This window comes from Ptychodera flava, chromosome 21, assembly GCF_041260155.1.
Source record: "Ptychodera flava strain L36383 chromosome 21, AS_Pfla_20210202, whole genome shotgun sequence".
Taxonomy (NCBI): domain Eukaryota; kingdom Metazoa; phylum Hemichordata; class Enteropneusta; family Ptychoderidae; genus Ptychodera; species Ptychodera flava.
In genome coordinates, this window is record NC_091948.1 from 16,668,905 (window position 1) to 16,685,387 (window position 16,483).

A 16,483-nucleotide genomic window follows, 5' to 3' on the forward strand; every position below is an offset into this window, starting at 1 on the left:
CCAGAAGTTTGTGTTAGATGTTGTTGAAAAGTGTACTCTCGAAAATGATTTCATTGTTTACCCCAGTGACATTAGTGATGCCATAGGGAAACTACAGGCTGGTAAATCTGTTGGCCCTGACTATCTCTCAGCTGAGCATTTTATGTATGCTAGCAGTAAAGTTTCCATTTTACTCAGTATGTGTTTTACGGCGATGTTTGTGCATAATGTTTGCCCTAGTCGCCTTTCCGATACTGTTTTAGTTCCCATCATAAAGGACAAAAACAACAATATCAATGACAAAAGTAACTATCGTCCGATTGCAGTTTCGACAGTTGCTTCTAAGCTTATGGAATTAATTTTACTTAGAAATATTGAATGTTATCTTGAAACGTCACATTACCAGTTTGGTTTCAAATCTGGTCACCTCGACCGATATGTGTGTCTTTGTACTTAAAGAAGTAATCAATTACTATAGAAAGCATGGTAGTAATGTCATTGTCACTTTCATGGACGCCTCCAAGGCATTTGACAGAGTCAACCACTGGGTTCTCTTCAAAAAGTTGATTGATCGCAAAGTACCAGTGTATTTTGTCAGATTTCTCCTGAGATGGTATCGAACTCAACAGACTTTTATTCGCTGGGGTGCATGTACCTCCAGTGGTTTTACTGTCTCCAATGGTGTAAAGCAAGGTGGATCTTGTCACCTAAGCTTTTTAATATCGATATTGATCATTTGAGCTTTATGCTGTCTAATTCCAAAACAGGTTGTAACATTGGAGGACTTTTCGTCAATCATTTAATGTATGCTGATGATATTTGTCTGATTAGTCCTTCTGTCAAGGGAACTCAGAAGTTAGTCAATATTTGTAGTGACTATGGTGATACTCATGATATTTTGTTTAATAAAAAAAGACCAAATGTATGTGTGTGAGATGCGATTCATCTATGATTCGTCACATTCCTTCTGTGTATCTCAATAGAGTTAAATTAGTATTTGTCACAAAGAAGACACATTTGGGTTTTGTTCTCAATGATCACTTTCGTGATGATGACGATATCGAGCGACAGATGAGATGCTTTTATATATCAGCCAATATGCTTATGAGAAAATTTTCTCGATGTACCTTTGAAGTCAAGAGTGTTCTTTTCAAAACATATTGTTATCAATTGTATGGCGGTCCAATTTGGATGAAATATTCTGTTAATATTATGAGGAAATTGAAAGTTGCGTACAATAATGCTGCTCGTCTTTTATTGGGTTATGATAAACGTAGTAGTGCAAGCTCTATGTTTGTATCTAACAGAATCAATAACTTTGATGCCTTGCTAAGAAGGCAAATTTATGGTCTAAAGCAAAGACTTCTGAGAAGCAGTAATGATATTGTACGATGTGTGTATGACTCATTATATTTAAACTCCGAAATGATAAAGTTATGGAACAAGCTTCTTTTTGTATAACTTAACCAAGCTGTGTATATTTATCACCAGATTTTCTTTTGTTGTTATATGGACAATGAGTCCGAAATAAAGTCTATAATAATAATAATAATTGGCGCGTATTGCCTTGCTGCAGAACGAATTCTGACGATTTTTGGCCCTGTAAATAACAAAATCTGTGTAGGTAATGGACGAGTGTTCATGCACCACGCCGTTGCAGTATCAATGTAGATAGAGTCCAATACAAAAACATGAAAACAAAAAATAAATAGTATCCATAAATTTTATTTTATAATGCTGGATTTTTTTGTCGATGTTTGTGGGTAGAGAAGTCATCATCACACAAAGTAGGCCTACAGCCTGTAAAATGTTATGACAACCACGACCTGTGGGTTTTGTATCTACATTCATTGGGTATAGAAGTCACTTTTATATCTAATCTCATGATAATGAGGCAGCGATTTCTAAATTGCACTAATTAAAACGTGTGGTCGAACTGGGCGATAGTGGTAGGGGTGGCTATATAGTGTCGTACAGAAACATTCAGTGCCATGCCAACAATACCATAAAATAATCGTTTGAAGCGTAAAAATGTCGAAAGCACATGTTAAATAAACATTGATCGTGAAGAAATTTTGTAAAAACTAAACGCTACCGGTATATTCTGAATAAGCTTATAGGTTCAATTTTTTAAAAATTGAAACAAATCTAAAACGATTTGCTACAAATTTAGTCAATAGAAACGGTTCTGAGCGTCTGCTGGCTTTATAACCAGGTCACAGAATGGAGGGACTGTGGCTTGGTCTAGTTTTGCTCCAAACCTGTATTATCTGAACGTGCTATATGCCAATCCATGGAACGCCGTCTGGGCTGTGCTTTTGTCATATTTTTGATCCCGTGAAGCCAGTGGTAGAGCTCAAGGTTGTTGTTTAAAGCTCATTCCTTGACTAATGGGGGTGCTGCATTGCCGCCCCGACGGACGACTATCCGCGGTCATCTTCCAGTCATTTCATGTAACATAACATATTGTACACAACATTTTGTGTTGCAAAAGGCAATACAATGTCAATTAATATATTTTAGGGACGAGAGAAGAATGTCCCTGTTGCGTAGAACACAAATATGAAACCATTTCAAACGTCACAGCTTTTTTCCCTCACATTGAATGCAATCTATGTATCTAATTTAAGTCGAGTCGTAGTATTAATTTCATTAATAATGTACTTTATACCGATAACAAGTACAACAAGATTTCATCTCTCCCTAAATCTTTCAAAGGAATTTGATTCAATCAATCATACTATACTTTCCAGTGAGCTTCATCACTACAACTTTCATCCGTCTGAAATTATAACGCAGTGGGTTAAATCCAGCAGAACTCAATGTGTAATTGGCAGTGAAAAAATCATTCATGTCGAAACAGACGTACCTCAAGGTAGTTTGTGTGGATCTTTATTATTTGCAATTTAAATTAATTTATATTAGCCACTAAATGAAATAATTAAAAAAGTCATTACATTGCATAAAATTTTGACAATGACAGTTTTACTATTCTCTAAAATACCAGAAAAGATCAAACAATCTTTGACAAAAAAATGAAAAAGGTAACCACTTGCTGGTACGATACTAATTCTGTAAATCCGTTCCGTTGTGTTGAAAATTCCTCCCTGTTTCCAAGTCGTATAAATATCAGTCCTTTCAAAGATACACACACCTCTTATTTCACGGTTCAAGTTTGAAAAGTAGAACGCGTCTCGGGGACAGATATTCAGACTCAAACTTTTCCAATTCTTTTGTAATATACCACTTGTGGGGGCTCACTTTGAAGCTCTTGGTGAAAGAAAACTTTTCACCGGCTTAGTTTTTCAAAAATAGAAAATTTCATTTTTCTTCCTGGAGTTAACCGTGACACAGGGATGGCGGCCATTTTGAATTTCTAATATCGGTAAATCTTGGTTAATTTGTTTCTTTAGTACTAAAATTTGCACGGTGACCCACGATTTTTATTCTTGATTTTGAAAGAGAATGGTTGAAAGAGTCCTTAAGAGCAAGAGCAAAAGTTGAGTCTTTCACTTTCGAGGCGCATAATACCTTAACGTCAAGAAGTCTTTCTGGAATCTTTGAAGGATTCAGTTTCTATCTGAAAAATGCAGACACTGATGGAAAAAACTAATAGCCGGCAGGTTGTCCAGGTTTACGTGGATCGGCAGCTGTCTTGATTATTTCATCTTGGACGAGTATGGCTTCGACCACAGCCACAGAAGAATTAGATGACAATTCTTTCATTTGGTGTCCCATAGCTTCTAGTCTATCAATTATCTCCTGGGAATAGATCGCAATTAGTAATTATTATACATTCCATACGTATGACAAAGAGAAATAGAAAACTGACTTTATCCAACGTTTTCTCCGGTCAGAAGTGACATATATGGTATCATGTTTCTTTCGAGCCATTTGTATTAATTTCGTTATGGCAACACTTGTCCAAGAATATGGTATACATCGACGACAATCTGTTCAGCATTCTCAAGAGATGCTGAAATATGATTAAAATAAATTTGTCTTCTTGAGTGTGATGGAATTTCCCGAATGATGCAAAAAAGAGGTCTGTGGTTAAAAGAATAACAAACTCACAAAAAGAACACATACCCATTGACGACATCGCATGCTTATCCACCATCATTGAGTATCTTACCTGTGAAAACCCATGTTCATAGAATACTTCATCTTGATTAACATAGAGGCGTCTTTCTGCAACAATATCTACAAGTGCCTCATCGGACAAGAGAGACCTCAAAGCAACCTGAAATCAAAGGAATACGCGCGTCTATATGATTTATGTGTTATTTTTACGCTGTTACATAGTATTCTTTGTTAACTTACATCAACCTGTTCACCCCCAATTCCCTGTAAACAGGTCCACAATCGCAATTGGTAACAATGAATTTGGACCAAACCATGGTGGCGAAAGGGTTAAAGTTTCGATAGTGTGAATGAAGCTTACCATGGCAATGGCGGGGATGGCTTCGCTCCCACCGGCTCCTCCAATCACCATGGCGACGTTTCCCATGTCATCCAAGACTACACTTGGAGCCATAGGAGAACGTGGCCTTTTCCCATCGGCCACGTGGTTGGGTGATTGTCTGTTCTCTGTTTCCTCCAGACGAGATGTGAAGTCGTTCATGTTATTGTTGAAAATAACACCTGTGCCGGTCGAGATGAACTTTGAACCAAAACTGAAAAGTAACGAATTTAGAAGTATTTGTAGTTTGAACATGTCGCCAAGTGATGGTGTGAAGAAACTGTAAATAAGAGAGCCTTAAGCTGTTTAAAATATTAAGGAGTTGGGCCGGAAGAAATCAGGGTTAGACAATCATGTAAGCTGTCATCCCCCACCCCTCATTCTCCTTTGTCGCATATGAGCCCCCCTCCTCTTTTCAGTTTGTAAAATATAACTCCCTCCTGCTTCAAATTTGAATCTTTAGAATGCCTTCATGACCTTAATAGAACTGTCGACTATTTTGTAAATATTTACAGATCGACAATATAAGTGACAATACTCAATCGATTATCTCGACCACATTTGAGTGCGCTCGAAAGAGCCACACACGTTTTTTGAAAGAACACAAATCCCATTTATTTCTAAGTTGATAAAGTCACTCGATTTTGCCAAATTGGTCTTATAAAATGTACAAAGCTAGACACAAACAGTGACTTCATATGAAAAAAAATTCAGAAACCACGGTGACATAAATGAAGAGTAGCACTTTTAATAAGAACAACACTGAAAATGTGATTAAAATGTAAACTTAGAATCAAACAGTGGCAAATACAGATTCCATATGCAAGGACATTGACGAGGTGCTTTATTAGGCGGCTAACACACCGAAACGATATATTAAATCTTGAAGGGGTTAAATTTGCCCATTTCAGTTTTCACTTCTAACGTTTCATCAGATTCTATCCCGACGGATTTCCCGAAAACAATTTTTGTTGGGCTTGCCGATTCATCATTTAGCAGTCTGTCAACTCTCTTCCTCGAAAGGGATGATCGGTCAGACAACCTTTTTACATTACTTACCAAAATTTGAAAAGCCAACAACAGAGAGACCGCAGACTATTACGAAATCTATGACCACATAATAATCAGATCTGTTCTACACATTGGAAAATTTATGACAGGTTCTGACTTCGGAAGCTGAGCATGCGCATATATTTCTTTGTGATTACAAAAAATACGATATACATGTAGCTGTATATGGTTTCACTGCAATAAGTACTTATGGTTTAGCGGAATCGGTGGTAGGGTAACCATATTTATAGTATTCATGAAAAGAGTTTGGAAAGAGATAACTTTATTGTTGGACTTTGGGACAGAAAGGCTGTATGGCGAAAGAGTCTTACTTATCGTTTATCGAACTGGACATTGCTACAGCATCTCCGTTTTCAGAGATGACCGATATGTGAGTCCCGCCATTTTTATCCACTTTGCTCGAAACTGTCCCATATCGTTCGGTGGTGTTGTAAGTCGGTGCTCCGTCCGACATCTTGTTGATGGTGTCATCCGCAAATCTTTGCGATACGATTTTCTCTGACTGTAAAAGAGAATTGTAGGCGATGTCAGCTCCTCGTAGATATTCAACGGCGAATTTGTGTCGCTTTGCAGTTTAAACTGAAACGCTTTAGTCATTGTTCAAGGCACAGTTTCAAATCAGGTCATTCGGTTATGACAGATGAGCGATTTTAGCAAAATTTTAGACACTAGAATGTCAGAGAACTCCATGTTGTGTGACAAAACAAAAGTCTGACTTTCGTGTTTCGCTGCACCGAGTCTAAATTTAAACTTGAATAGACGAATCTCTCAGTCTTGACAAATCCAATCGTCATTTCTCTTCCATTAGTTCCAATACTGTGACTTTTCCTGTTAATCATTTCAAAAGGAATTTTCAAAAACTTAAACGAAAATTGCTGTGTGCGGTCTACTCAGCCAGACCAAAGCTTAATATAACGTGCACTTCGCTTCTTAAATTTGAAGAGCAGCAAAATATACACAGTACTGAAACACTTAGTTACAACAAATACTGCAAATAGATAGAGGCTTGGCTGGATCCGCAATTGAGTCAAAACTTATGTGACTTTTTACCACTGACTGCTAAACTACTTACCACGGTTTCATTCATACCATCACCAAGTTTAGTTTCCGCAGCAAAAGCAAACTTGCTGGCTTCTACAAACTTATGGTAAATACGGACTGTAGAATCGTTCCGGGCATGCAATTCTTTCCAAGGGATTTCTGGGAAGCGAGGGAAGCACAAAGGATAGAACACATCATTTATATCAACTTTCTTTACGGATAAATATATTTACTACTCTCTTTACCAGCTCCAATTAATGCAAATTAAACGTCGTAACCCGGTTCTTCCTTCATAATCTTTGACCTTAGCTAATATCACTGTTTTGCAGTGACGACATCAATTATAATGACGTCATACAAACTAACATTTGACTAAAACGTCCGAAAGAAGGTTGATATTACATCGGTACATTTGTGACGTCACTAACTAGTTTCGAGATGTTTAAAACGTTTTTTTTCTAACTTCGTTTTTATGCACGGCAAGTCAAATTTTGTCTGCAATTTGTCTTTCAAATTGGCATTCTGGTTATTTTAAAATCAGAAAACTCACCGTTTAGTACATTAAGCATTAGGGCGACTGGTGCACCTCCTGCCGGTGGTGGCGCAGTTATAAAAGTGTAATTGTTCTTCAGTTTGACGACGAGTGGCTCTCTCACCTGGACTTGGTAATTTTCAAGGTCTTCAGCAGTCATGATTCCATCTGTTGTAGGAAAATTTGTAACTTTTTTTAAAGTTCTTGTTTAAGTTATCGTAAAAATGTCCTACGTGAAGGATGAGTTGATTTCTTAATAAAGCTGAAATCATTCAGCGATGTTTCTATGTAGTCCACACAACAAGAGACAATCACTTTACGTTGAAGAGGATTGATAATTGCAATTTAGACTACGATTTCTGTCTCTCACAAAACGATGTTCATATATTCGTAAACTGCAGGTCCCGACCCACTCTCCTCTGAGTATTTTACAAGCCTGCAATAAGGTGTCTGTACTTTTGAGTATGTGTTTCACTTTGATGTTTATTCAAAGCGTGTCCTCATATTATCTGAAATTATGTAAGCTCCACCAATCGAAGATAAAAACAAAAACATGAACGATACTAACAACTAAGTCAAATTGCGCCATCTTCAATTGCTTTGAAAGTTTTGGAATATTTCATTCCTTCTGATTCCCAATCCTCCTAATTTGACTTCAAAACTTGCCGTTCAACTTATGTGTGTTTATCATACAAGGAGTCTTATTGAAAACATAGTAGTGATGTAATTATTATGTTGTTGTATTATTCTCAAGTTTTCGATCACGTTAATCAGTGAAGATTTCTCAAAAAGCTCATCTCGTAATGTACCGACTTGTTTTATTAGGTATCTGTTCGCTCTCAAAGACCCCAGTATGCTCCTTCTATTCGACAGGGTTTTTGTTTTATCAAAGAGTTTCACCGTTACAAATCACAATGGTGTGAAATCAGAGTGGCGTTGAGTCATGTAGATTGATGAACTATGGTGTTTGTTACAACAGAGGTGGTAAATTTGTGTATGCTGATGACATCCTTTTGATAAGCTCTTCGGTTAACAAAGCAGAGAAGACACAATTACCATGGAAACAGTGACACTGCACGGTTTCGATAGCAACAGATAACTCTTTGTTAGTGCAGGAAACAATAATCCTGTTGATGACGTATAACAGGGTTAATTCGGATTCCTTCATTCGCCCTGTTCTGCGTCACACACATTTGTGCCAAAAATAGAACTGGAATGATACCGACCATTATTTTGTAAGTCTCTGACGAGTCGTTGTGCGATGTACCCAGTGCTGTTGTAGAAACTATCGGCTCCACTCTCAGATATCATACGCAGTGTACTTGCTAGAGCCGGTCTAGTCATGTTGTCGCCTTCGCGGTACCACACCCTGTCGACATCGGAAAATATGTGCCTACAAGTGGAGAGGGGGCCAAAAATGCAAATGAGAAAAGTACAGACAATTACATTCACTCTGTAAATAATATTTTTTACGATAGTTTCTGTCAGATTGTCGGTCTCGCACTTCACATGAACGGAAAACAAACTATTTTCCAGTACATATTAGGACAATTCCGACCCAGTACATATTAGGACAATTCCGACGTACAACTTTGCATAGCGTAAGGCTCTCATCACCAGCAGCTCCTTGAATGTAGTGACCCTCAAAATATAATGACCCTAGAATGAGTTGTTTAGACCTTTTTTACGCCTGCGTGATGGTTTACAAAAACAAAAATAGAGTATATTTTGTGAAGCATAACCTGTCGAGCTGACCATTTGCTCAGGTTGCGATCGCGTATAGTTATCAATTGTTGTTGAGAACATAACTGCCTCCTAATTGGGTACGGCTGACGATGAACTCAAACCATCAAAACGTAGCAAAGTCGGAGAGATGCAACTTAAAAGAGGATAGATTCAATTGGTATTGTAATGAAAAGGAAGACACGTTCTTTAATGGTAGAAATTAATTCATTTGATGTTAATAAATTTTCTTTCATAAATTCTCCATTTCCTTCGTTTTTAACGCTTTCAGTGAAACGCTGATAATACTCATAACGCCAGCAACTTTGACTTGAAATGTTATCTTACCATAAAAGCTGATATGAAAAACTCTGCACTTCGTCTGTCATCATTTTCACTCGTTCGATGGCCTCGGCTAGATCCTGGGACACAGTAAATCCAACTTCAGCTAATTCAATTGCTGGCTCAAATAAAACACTCCACGGCAGAACACCGAAGCGATTGTGTGCTTCCTTGTAACCTTTGACCTCACCAGGTACACCTGCAGTGGCGGCATCTGTGTGATACCAAATACATATGCGATTTTATCAAATCGAATGTTGTAATTTACCGCACGACCGTGTTCAGTAAAATCCTCTTGGTTTATATGAAATTGACGGTGAAATTGACATCCCTTGTTTCTTCAAAAACAGAACTTGGTCGAAATGTCGTCGAAAAAAAAAGTGAAAATACCAAAGACCAAATACCGAACAAGCGACATGGTGACATCGCTACAACAGTTTTGGGGAAGACATCAAGGTAGTTATTTCGTTGACGACAAAAATGGACAAGTTGAGATATGATTCCAGCGACACGATTGTCATGATAACAAAAGCAAAGTTTTTGCGCGCTATGGGTTAAACATCGTTCCACACTGTGCTTGTGCAGGCAGCAACTGAATCCCTAGTAGTCAGTGTGAACGCATTCAGGAAGTAACCGATGGGGAAATTTTGTTCAACCAGTTGAGTTTTCGTGACTTTCAAATAGCTTGATCCTGTAGTCTGATAACAGTAAATGACATGATTTTCAGCAAAACAGCCAGAGAGGTTGTCCGAATCGCAATATTGAAGTAAAGTGCTGAGGAAGAAACGCATGTTCATCCGTGCACTATTCACAAACTCTCTTTGTGACTAGTGCATGCCACACTACTTGAGATTATGACCATATGAACTGTTATCGTTATTCTTTAAGGTAGTATGCGTCTTGAAAGTGAAGGACTTAAACTTTTTCTCAAGGAATCTTTCAGCTTGACTCTTTCAAAATTAAGAATAAAAATCGAGAGACATCGTGCAAATTCCATGATCAATTCAATTTTACTTCAAGTTGGTATCTATTTCATATCCTGTAAGATTTGTAAGACGTTGTTTACTGAGACTTTGTAAGTTTCGTGAGCCCCGAAGAATATTACCTTCTTTAAGTAAATCGGTCGCTCATTAAAAGTGTTAATAAATAAATAAAACTAGAGAAATAAATAGCCATGGATTTACCGATATTTGAAATTCAAAATGGCCGCCGCCCCTGTGTTAACTCTATGGAGAAAAATAAAATTTTCATTTTTTGGAAAACTAAGACGGTGAAAATTTTCATTATACCAGGAGCTTCAAAATGAGCCTCCACAAGTGGTAGATCAGAGAAGAATCGGAAAAGTTTGAGAGTCAGAATATCTGTCCCCGAGGAACATTCTTCTTTAACATAAAAAAACATACAAGAAAGTGTACCCTATCGATATAAGACATGGCTCTGAGTGATAACTCTCACTTACCTCCTCTACATGCCTGTAGGTTGTCAGTACAAGAGCGCTTCATCCGTTTCACCGCCTGAGGCGCTCTTTCAGTGGCGTCAATCACCAGTGACTCATTGGTAAGACTATCATATACCGTCATCACAAAGCCACCCCCTATGCCTGAGCAGTGACCATGAACGACGCCCAAACATAGTGCAGTAGCAATGGCAGAATCAACAGCGGAACCACCACTTCGCAAAATATCCCTGGGGAATAGAGTAAAAATATTCGAATCCGTTCGAACAATTCCCTCTCTGTGTCGGCTACGTGAATTCAACATAACTTCTAGTGAAACAGGTTGTCGTTCTTTACAAATAAATGCTACATATCATAAAAAATGGCGAATCGTTTCCTGAAATTCATTCGTGGCATTTATCGCATTTACAAACCTCTCAAATAGAATTCTAATATGGAATGGTAATTTTAGGGACATGAGAAACAGATGACGTTTTTATCAGCTTTGTGGTGAAAAATAAAAAATGATGTCAGTCGATGCCCCAGGAACGGGCGAGTTGGTCTGTCGTTATACCGTATAAAACAACATCGATGAGAAAGGACACCACTTTTGCTACTATTAAAAGACCCCTTTTGAAAACATTGACGAGGATAAGCTTGAAACAGGTTCCATGGCTATACAAATACTTTGTTTATTGCAGACACACTGTATGATTTGAGGGGGACAAACTTTTCTTGTACATAAACTTTCTTTGTACATACAGCGCATTTTGCATGCTGTGATGACTTATAAAGAATAGTCGGGGGAGGATTTTAAGTATCAACGTCACTAACATGAAATGGATCAGATGAAGGAACTTCGTAGTGAAAACCATGGTCACCTTATCGTCGTCACAAAGGGAAAACATAATTCAAAAACGCTGAATGTAGCTCTTAAAATCCGGACATAAGTTGATTCTGATCTTTGTGCACACGTTAAGCCTAATCAGATGTAGGGATGTAGCGCTGAAACATGAAGTCATTTTATGAAACATTAAAGGGGCCAGTAGCTGTAACGTTTGATAACTTTTTCATGATTTTTGTTTTTAATTTCATCTGCAGTTTTGCTTTACTCCCCAAAGTATGTTGCGATATACTGCACCCAGCTTGTCAACTAAGCTTGTCGATGTGTATGCCAAACTGCACTCTTATTGTTGACAAGTGAATTCTGGTCCGGACTAGAATGCAAATCAAAACAACAGCAGTACATTTTACACATATGAACGCTGCGTTGACAATTTAGCTAAATAACAGTAAACGGAGAACAAGAACTTGCAATCGACCAACAAACCAAAAATTGTGAAACAAGAAGTTGGATCTACTGGGCCTTTACATGAAATAAGTTCTATAAATGCATTCTTATATTTAAAGGGCGCAACAAACCTTCCGACTTGTGAGCATTCAGTCGAATCACTTGCCACGGCAGCGTGTAGATAGTGATATTGTCCTACCGGTGGTGGTCTGTTTGATGCCAAAGGTTCAGATTTCTGATTCTTTGAGACTTGAACGCCGATAACTACCGCCACGATGAGTAGAACTATGAGAGCGGCTGTTAAGATCAGAAAAATTAGTTTGCGCTCATCCAGTTCCCCGTCGTTTTGTACGTCATCCGGGCTTTCTGCGTCACCCCCTTTCCCATCTTGAACAGCATCTGTGGTAACTGTTGTTTTGGTTTCCAGTTCGTCTGTCCTGTTCTCTACATCTTCAGTCACCACAATATCAATAAAATCTGCTTCTCTTCCGTTCTTTTCTGCATTGAAGGATTTCAGTCCTCCCTCCCTTTCTACAGCATTGTCCACTTCGTCCGGTCTTTCTTCTTGCTTTCCTTTCCCGTCGACTTTTTTCCCTTTCAATAAACGTCTTCCCATTTCCCGCATGTCATCTATTTTACTCCTTGTATCTTTTTTGCCATCATTAATTCCGGTCGTAGCACCACTTCCGGATCCGGGATCCATTCCCAAACTTTCCTGTTGAAGGCTGCAACGACAAACAATAAAGACAACCAACATATATATGGAGATCTAGTTAACTTTAGTATCTTTGTTTAGTGTGTATCTCTTCATACCTGCGATTCATTGATAGTTTCTTGACGTAATCGAATTGATGACATAAACACCGATGTTCACCATATCATTTAAAATTCACGCAATAACGTAAATCCATGTTTGCAGTTTATGGAAGTATTTCAATTTCAGAATTAAGCGTGTGAAATCACACTTGCTTGTATTTTAGAAAGTGAATTAACCCTTCAGGTGACACACAAAGTGTTTTTCTTTGTTCAAAATTGTTCGATATGTTGTAACCGATTATTCATGAGCTTCAGCGGTAACAATGACTCTTCCTTTTACGTGGTATACATAGTATAATTCTTACACGGTCCTACAGCAACCATATACAATTTGCGTTGAGCAGTGAGCTTTTCAAAGGTGATATGATACCACCGTAACAAACTGAGATCACAAATGGTTAAATCGTTGAAATGTAATTCAGGCTTCTGGTGAGCAATTTTAATCTTCGCAAAATTAACGACTTTTCATCCTCCACCTAGGATATCAGTTGAATTTTTTTCTCTTCAGAATTAGACATTGTGACTTCATTGACATGAGATAATCTTTTGCATGGCTACAGACATAGTGGTCAAGATGAATGGTTTGACTTAGTCATGAACGGAGTGTGCAAGAAACCAGCATTTCCTCTTTATCTCCCAACGCCATTTTGCTCAAATCTACTCAACTCAACGCTTCCAAATAAACAATTCAAAGCTTCAACATAGCACAGTCTTTGCCATCGGGCGAATGAAAAAACAGAGGATTTGTACGACTTTGGGATTAGCACCCGGATTAGCAATGGGCTGAACGAGAGATGTCTTAGCGTGAGCGTTAACATGAAACGTGGCGCGGCGATATTTCTCTGCGCAGCTCAGGTTGGTTACTCATCACTGTATTTGAATTTTGCAGAAGTCATGTAACTGAAAAGGCCGCCTCAACATAATCGATCCAACAAATTTCCTTGCTAGGAAAACTTAGACATACCTCTCCCCGTGCACCGTATTATATGTTGACATCATAATGACATATGTTGTTCTCAACTTCGTACAGTACCTGGGAAACAGTTCTTGGAGCTTGCAGTTTCCTCCGTGAAAAATAAGTTGGTGTTGCAGTGGAAGCAACTCAAAGCAGAATACCGCCTTACTCTAAGGTCAGCAATTGACTTTAACTAAATAATATAGATCGTTTCGCGTTGTGAATTGTTTTGGGTCTGCAAAACAACTTACTTTCGATTTTATATTTGCATGACAAAGAAACATGGTCTACATAGAAAGGCAGGGAGGTCAGAACTTGGCTGCGCCATAAAAGATCCGAGCATTTTTGGTGAGAATATGTGCACAACACAGCTGAACTGGCAACATATCTATGACAACATGTATTGGCGGTAGTTTATGTGTAAAAGTTAAGTGACTGCAGCTACCTGTTTCGTGTCATGTCACCGCTTGGCGGCGTCCTCACAACAGGGGGTCATCTCCCGTGAATTTTTTGACAGGCTGAGCTGCGCGTTTTTTGTGACAAAAGCTAACGTCACACAGTACATAGGATAGAAAAAGACGAGCGTGATCGAATTTTCTCCGCCAAAGTTTAGATGTGGATATGTAAGATGCACAAACACATACATCTGGTGCATGGTTTCTTTTAGAATCCGGTCTATGTACAGTGTCACTTGGCAGTAGACTATTGAACCTGTCTAAACTGATCTTTGACCAAGTTCACCAGTTAAATTCTGTGCCAATTTTCATATGGTTTGGGTTGTGCAAAATTTTAAACCCATTTCTAAGATATAGTAAACAAGGAGCGTATATATACACTGTGTAGTAACTTTCGCCGTAGTTCACATGGGTAATGGTGTCACTTGTATATTTTGGCATAGATTGTGAACTAAATAAGGGTTTCCATAGGGTTGTTTACATAAGCAGGTTAAAATGTGTATGATTTTATTAATCATAATCATAATTTATTAATAATCATATTGTAACAACAATGGGGTTTCCAGAAGGTATTTACACAAAATAGACAACATTGTAAAAAAGCAAGATTTTATTACTCTGTAACATTCATATTAATAATTTATCAATATTTATTATTAATTTTTTATCATAACTGGAAAAATCAACACAAATAATGTCTAATTAGCCTGTGGTGAGTTGGGTGAACGCAATGATTTGTGTTCTTTTTTTTTCATGTGAAAAAGGGGTAAACGCCATACAGGGGAGTTGCACTCCGGCAGAAACTAACTCACTATACTGCGCAGACTCAAAAGTATCCTGACCTGGGGTGCCAAATTTCAAAAAAGTTTTTTCATGAAAGAGAAAAGACACAAGAGAAACCGATCATGTTTGCATGAACCATAGCGAGTGTACACGATGCAATGACATTGTCGAAATCTAGTGGTACATCTGCCCCTAGGGGTGATTTATTTATTTATTTATTTATTTATTTAACTTTATTTACTGTCGATAACATGTTCGACCAATAAGGCCGATCTTCCACAAGGTCGACATTAAAAATTTATATAAGGACAAAGAAAAGAAAAGAAAACAAGTACAAATACAAACAACAAACCAGTAAAAAACCAGGTTCAAAAAAATAACAGCAATTAAAACAATGATGCAAATAACAATACAATTCACTACTTAAGATAGTTCACTCTCCGAAAGACTTAAACTTTTAATGAAACTTTCCGTAGGGAATCTTTAAACTGTTGCGTTTCGATATAAAAAATATAAAAATCAGGGGTCATGGTGAAAATGTTGGTACTGGAGGGACAAATTACTCAACATTTACCTACACCTGAAATTCAAGTGTTTAATCAAATTTTCGATATTCACATAAATAAGCCGGAGAAATTTTATTTACTCCATAAGCTTCTAAATAATGGACCACAAGTGGTAGACCAAAAAGTAAAGTTTTAGAACCACCATATCTGTCCCCTAGGGGCAGATGTACCGCTGGATTTCGACAATGTCACCTCTCATGATTGACAAACAGCCATGTCAAAACCATAGAACCGTCACTGTACTCAGTTTACAAAGTTTTGTGATTAATAATCATATATTCTGAACTTTGTTATGTTTCTTAGCGGTTTAACGTCTGCCCAAGAAGGGACCGAACAGTCTAAGCAAATTACACGAAGTAGCAGAAGATCATCATCAATTGTTTTGAATTTTGATATTTTCCGTTGGGTCGGGGAAGGGCTGTAGATAAGGTAGCTATTCTGAAACCGCATTTCTTGTCAGCTGCCTGCATTACACAGCGTATTGAATTGCGTACTTGCCCAGAGTATGACCAGAATATAACACCGGTGAGAACTCAAGTTGAGCATTACGCGAACAGACTCCACATGCCCTCAGGATGGTAAATACTCTTAAACAGGAGCCAACGTTGCTTACCTAATAGAATGTCTGTAGGCACTTATTAAAGCGAACTCGCTAAAGTTGGGAGCGCAAATTCCTTCTCGAGCGATTCCTGCGAGGCGAAATCTAAATAGAATGAATGAGGGGCTTTGCTAGTCCAGTATACTTAACTGTATTCAAGTAAAACCTTTAGGTACCACTTTTTTGTACGTTAACCCCATGTTTTACTTTATTTTCCAGCTCCGAGATTCGATTTCCAAATGCCTGACAAAAGGTGAGAGCACACCTGTAAGAATTGTACGGAAAGAGCTACATCAGGATTAACCTCCTGCACCAGGTCTTTGTTTAGTGTTCCCGCCCAGCTTGTCAGCAAGTAAATCGCGATATACTGCCTCTTTGGAGTTTTCTCGGAGGATATTTACTTAGAAAAGTATAGCAGCCTATCAGATGGGGCAG

General features: G+C 38.1%; 1 protein-coding gene across 2 annotated transcripts; it reads right to left on the bottom strand.

Moving 5' to 3' along the window:
- Positions 1-2,837: 2,837 nt before the first annotated feature.
- Positions 2,838-13,856, bottom strand: LOC139121569 (glutathione hydrolase 1 proenzyme-like). Of its 2 annotated transcripts, none has more exons than XM_070686584.1 (11): positions 13,725-13,856; positions 12,007-12,600; positions 10,609-10,835; positions 9,156-9,363; positions 8,312-8,478; positions 7,104-7,253; positions 6,585-6,712; positions 5,824-6,014; positions 4,424-4,655; positions 4,115-4,222; positions 2,838-3,741 (listed from the first exon to the last, which is right to left on the bottom strand). In XM_070686584.1, the coding sequence occupies exons 2-11, from the start codon at positions 12,576-12,578 to the stop codon at positions 3,589-3,591; spliced, it is 2,136 nt and encodes a 711-aa protein (XP_070542685.1). In that variant the 5' UTR covers positions 12,579-12,600; positions 13,725-13,856; the 3' UTR covers positions 2,838-3,588. The 2 variants fall into 2 exon arrangements, with proteins under 2 accessions (XP_070542685.1, XP_070542684.1); XM_070686583.1 differs by having other exon boundaries at positions 13,656-13,855.
- Between the last annotated feature and the right edge of the window lie 2,627 nt (positions 13,857-16,483).

Coding starts and splice junctions, on each gene's coding strand:
- LOC139121569 (XM_070686583.1), bottom strand. CDS start 13,690: ATGATGTCAACATATAATACGGTGCACGGGGAGAG. Junction 12,601..13,655: donor AATACGGTGCACGGGGAGAG/GTATGTCTAAGT, acceptor TTGTCGTTGCAG/CCTTCAACAGGAAAGTTTGG. Junction 9,364..10,608: donor CCTACAGGCATGTAGAGGAG/GTAAGTGAGAGT, acceptor GGTATCACACAG/ATGCCGCCACTGCAGGTGTA.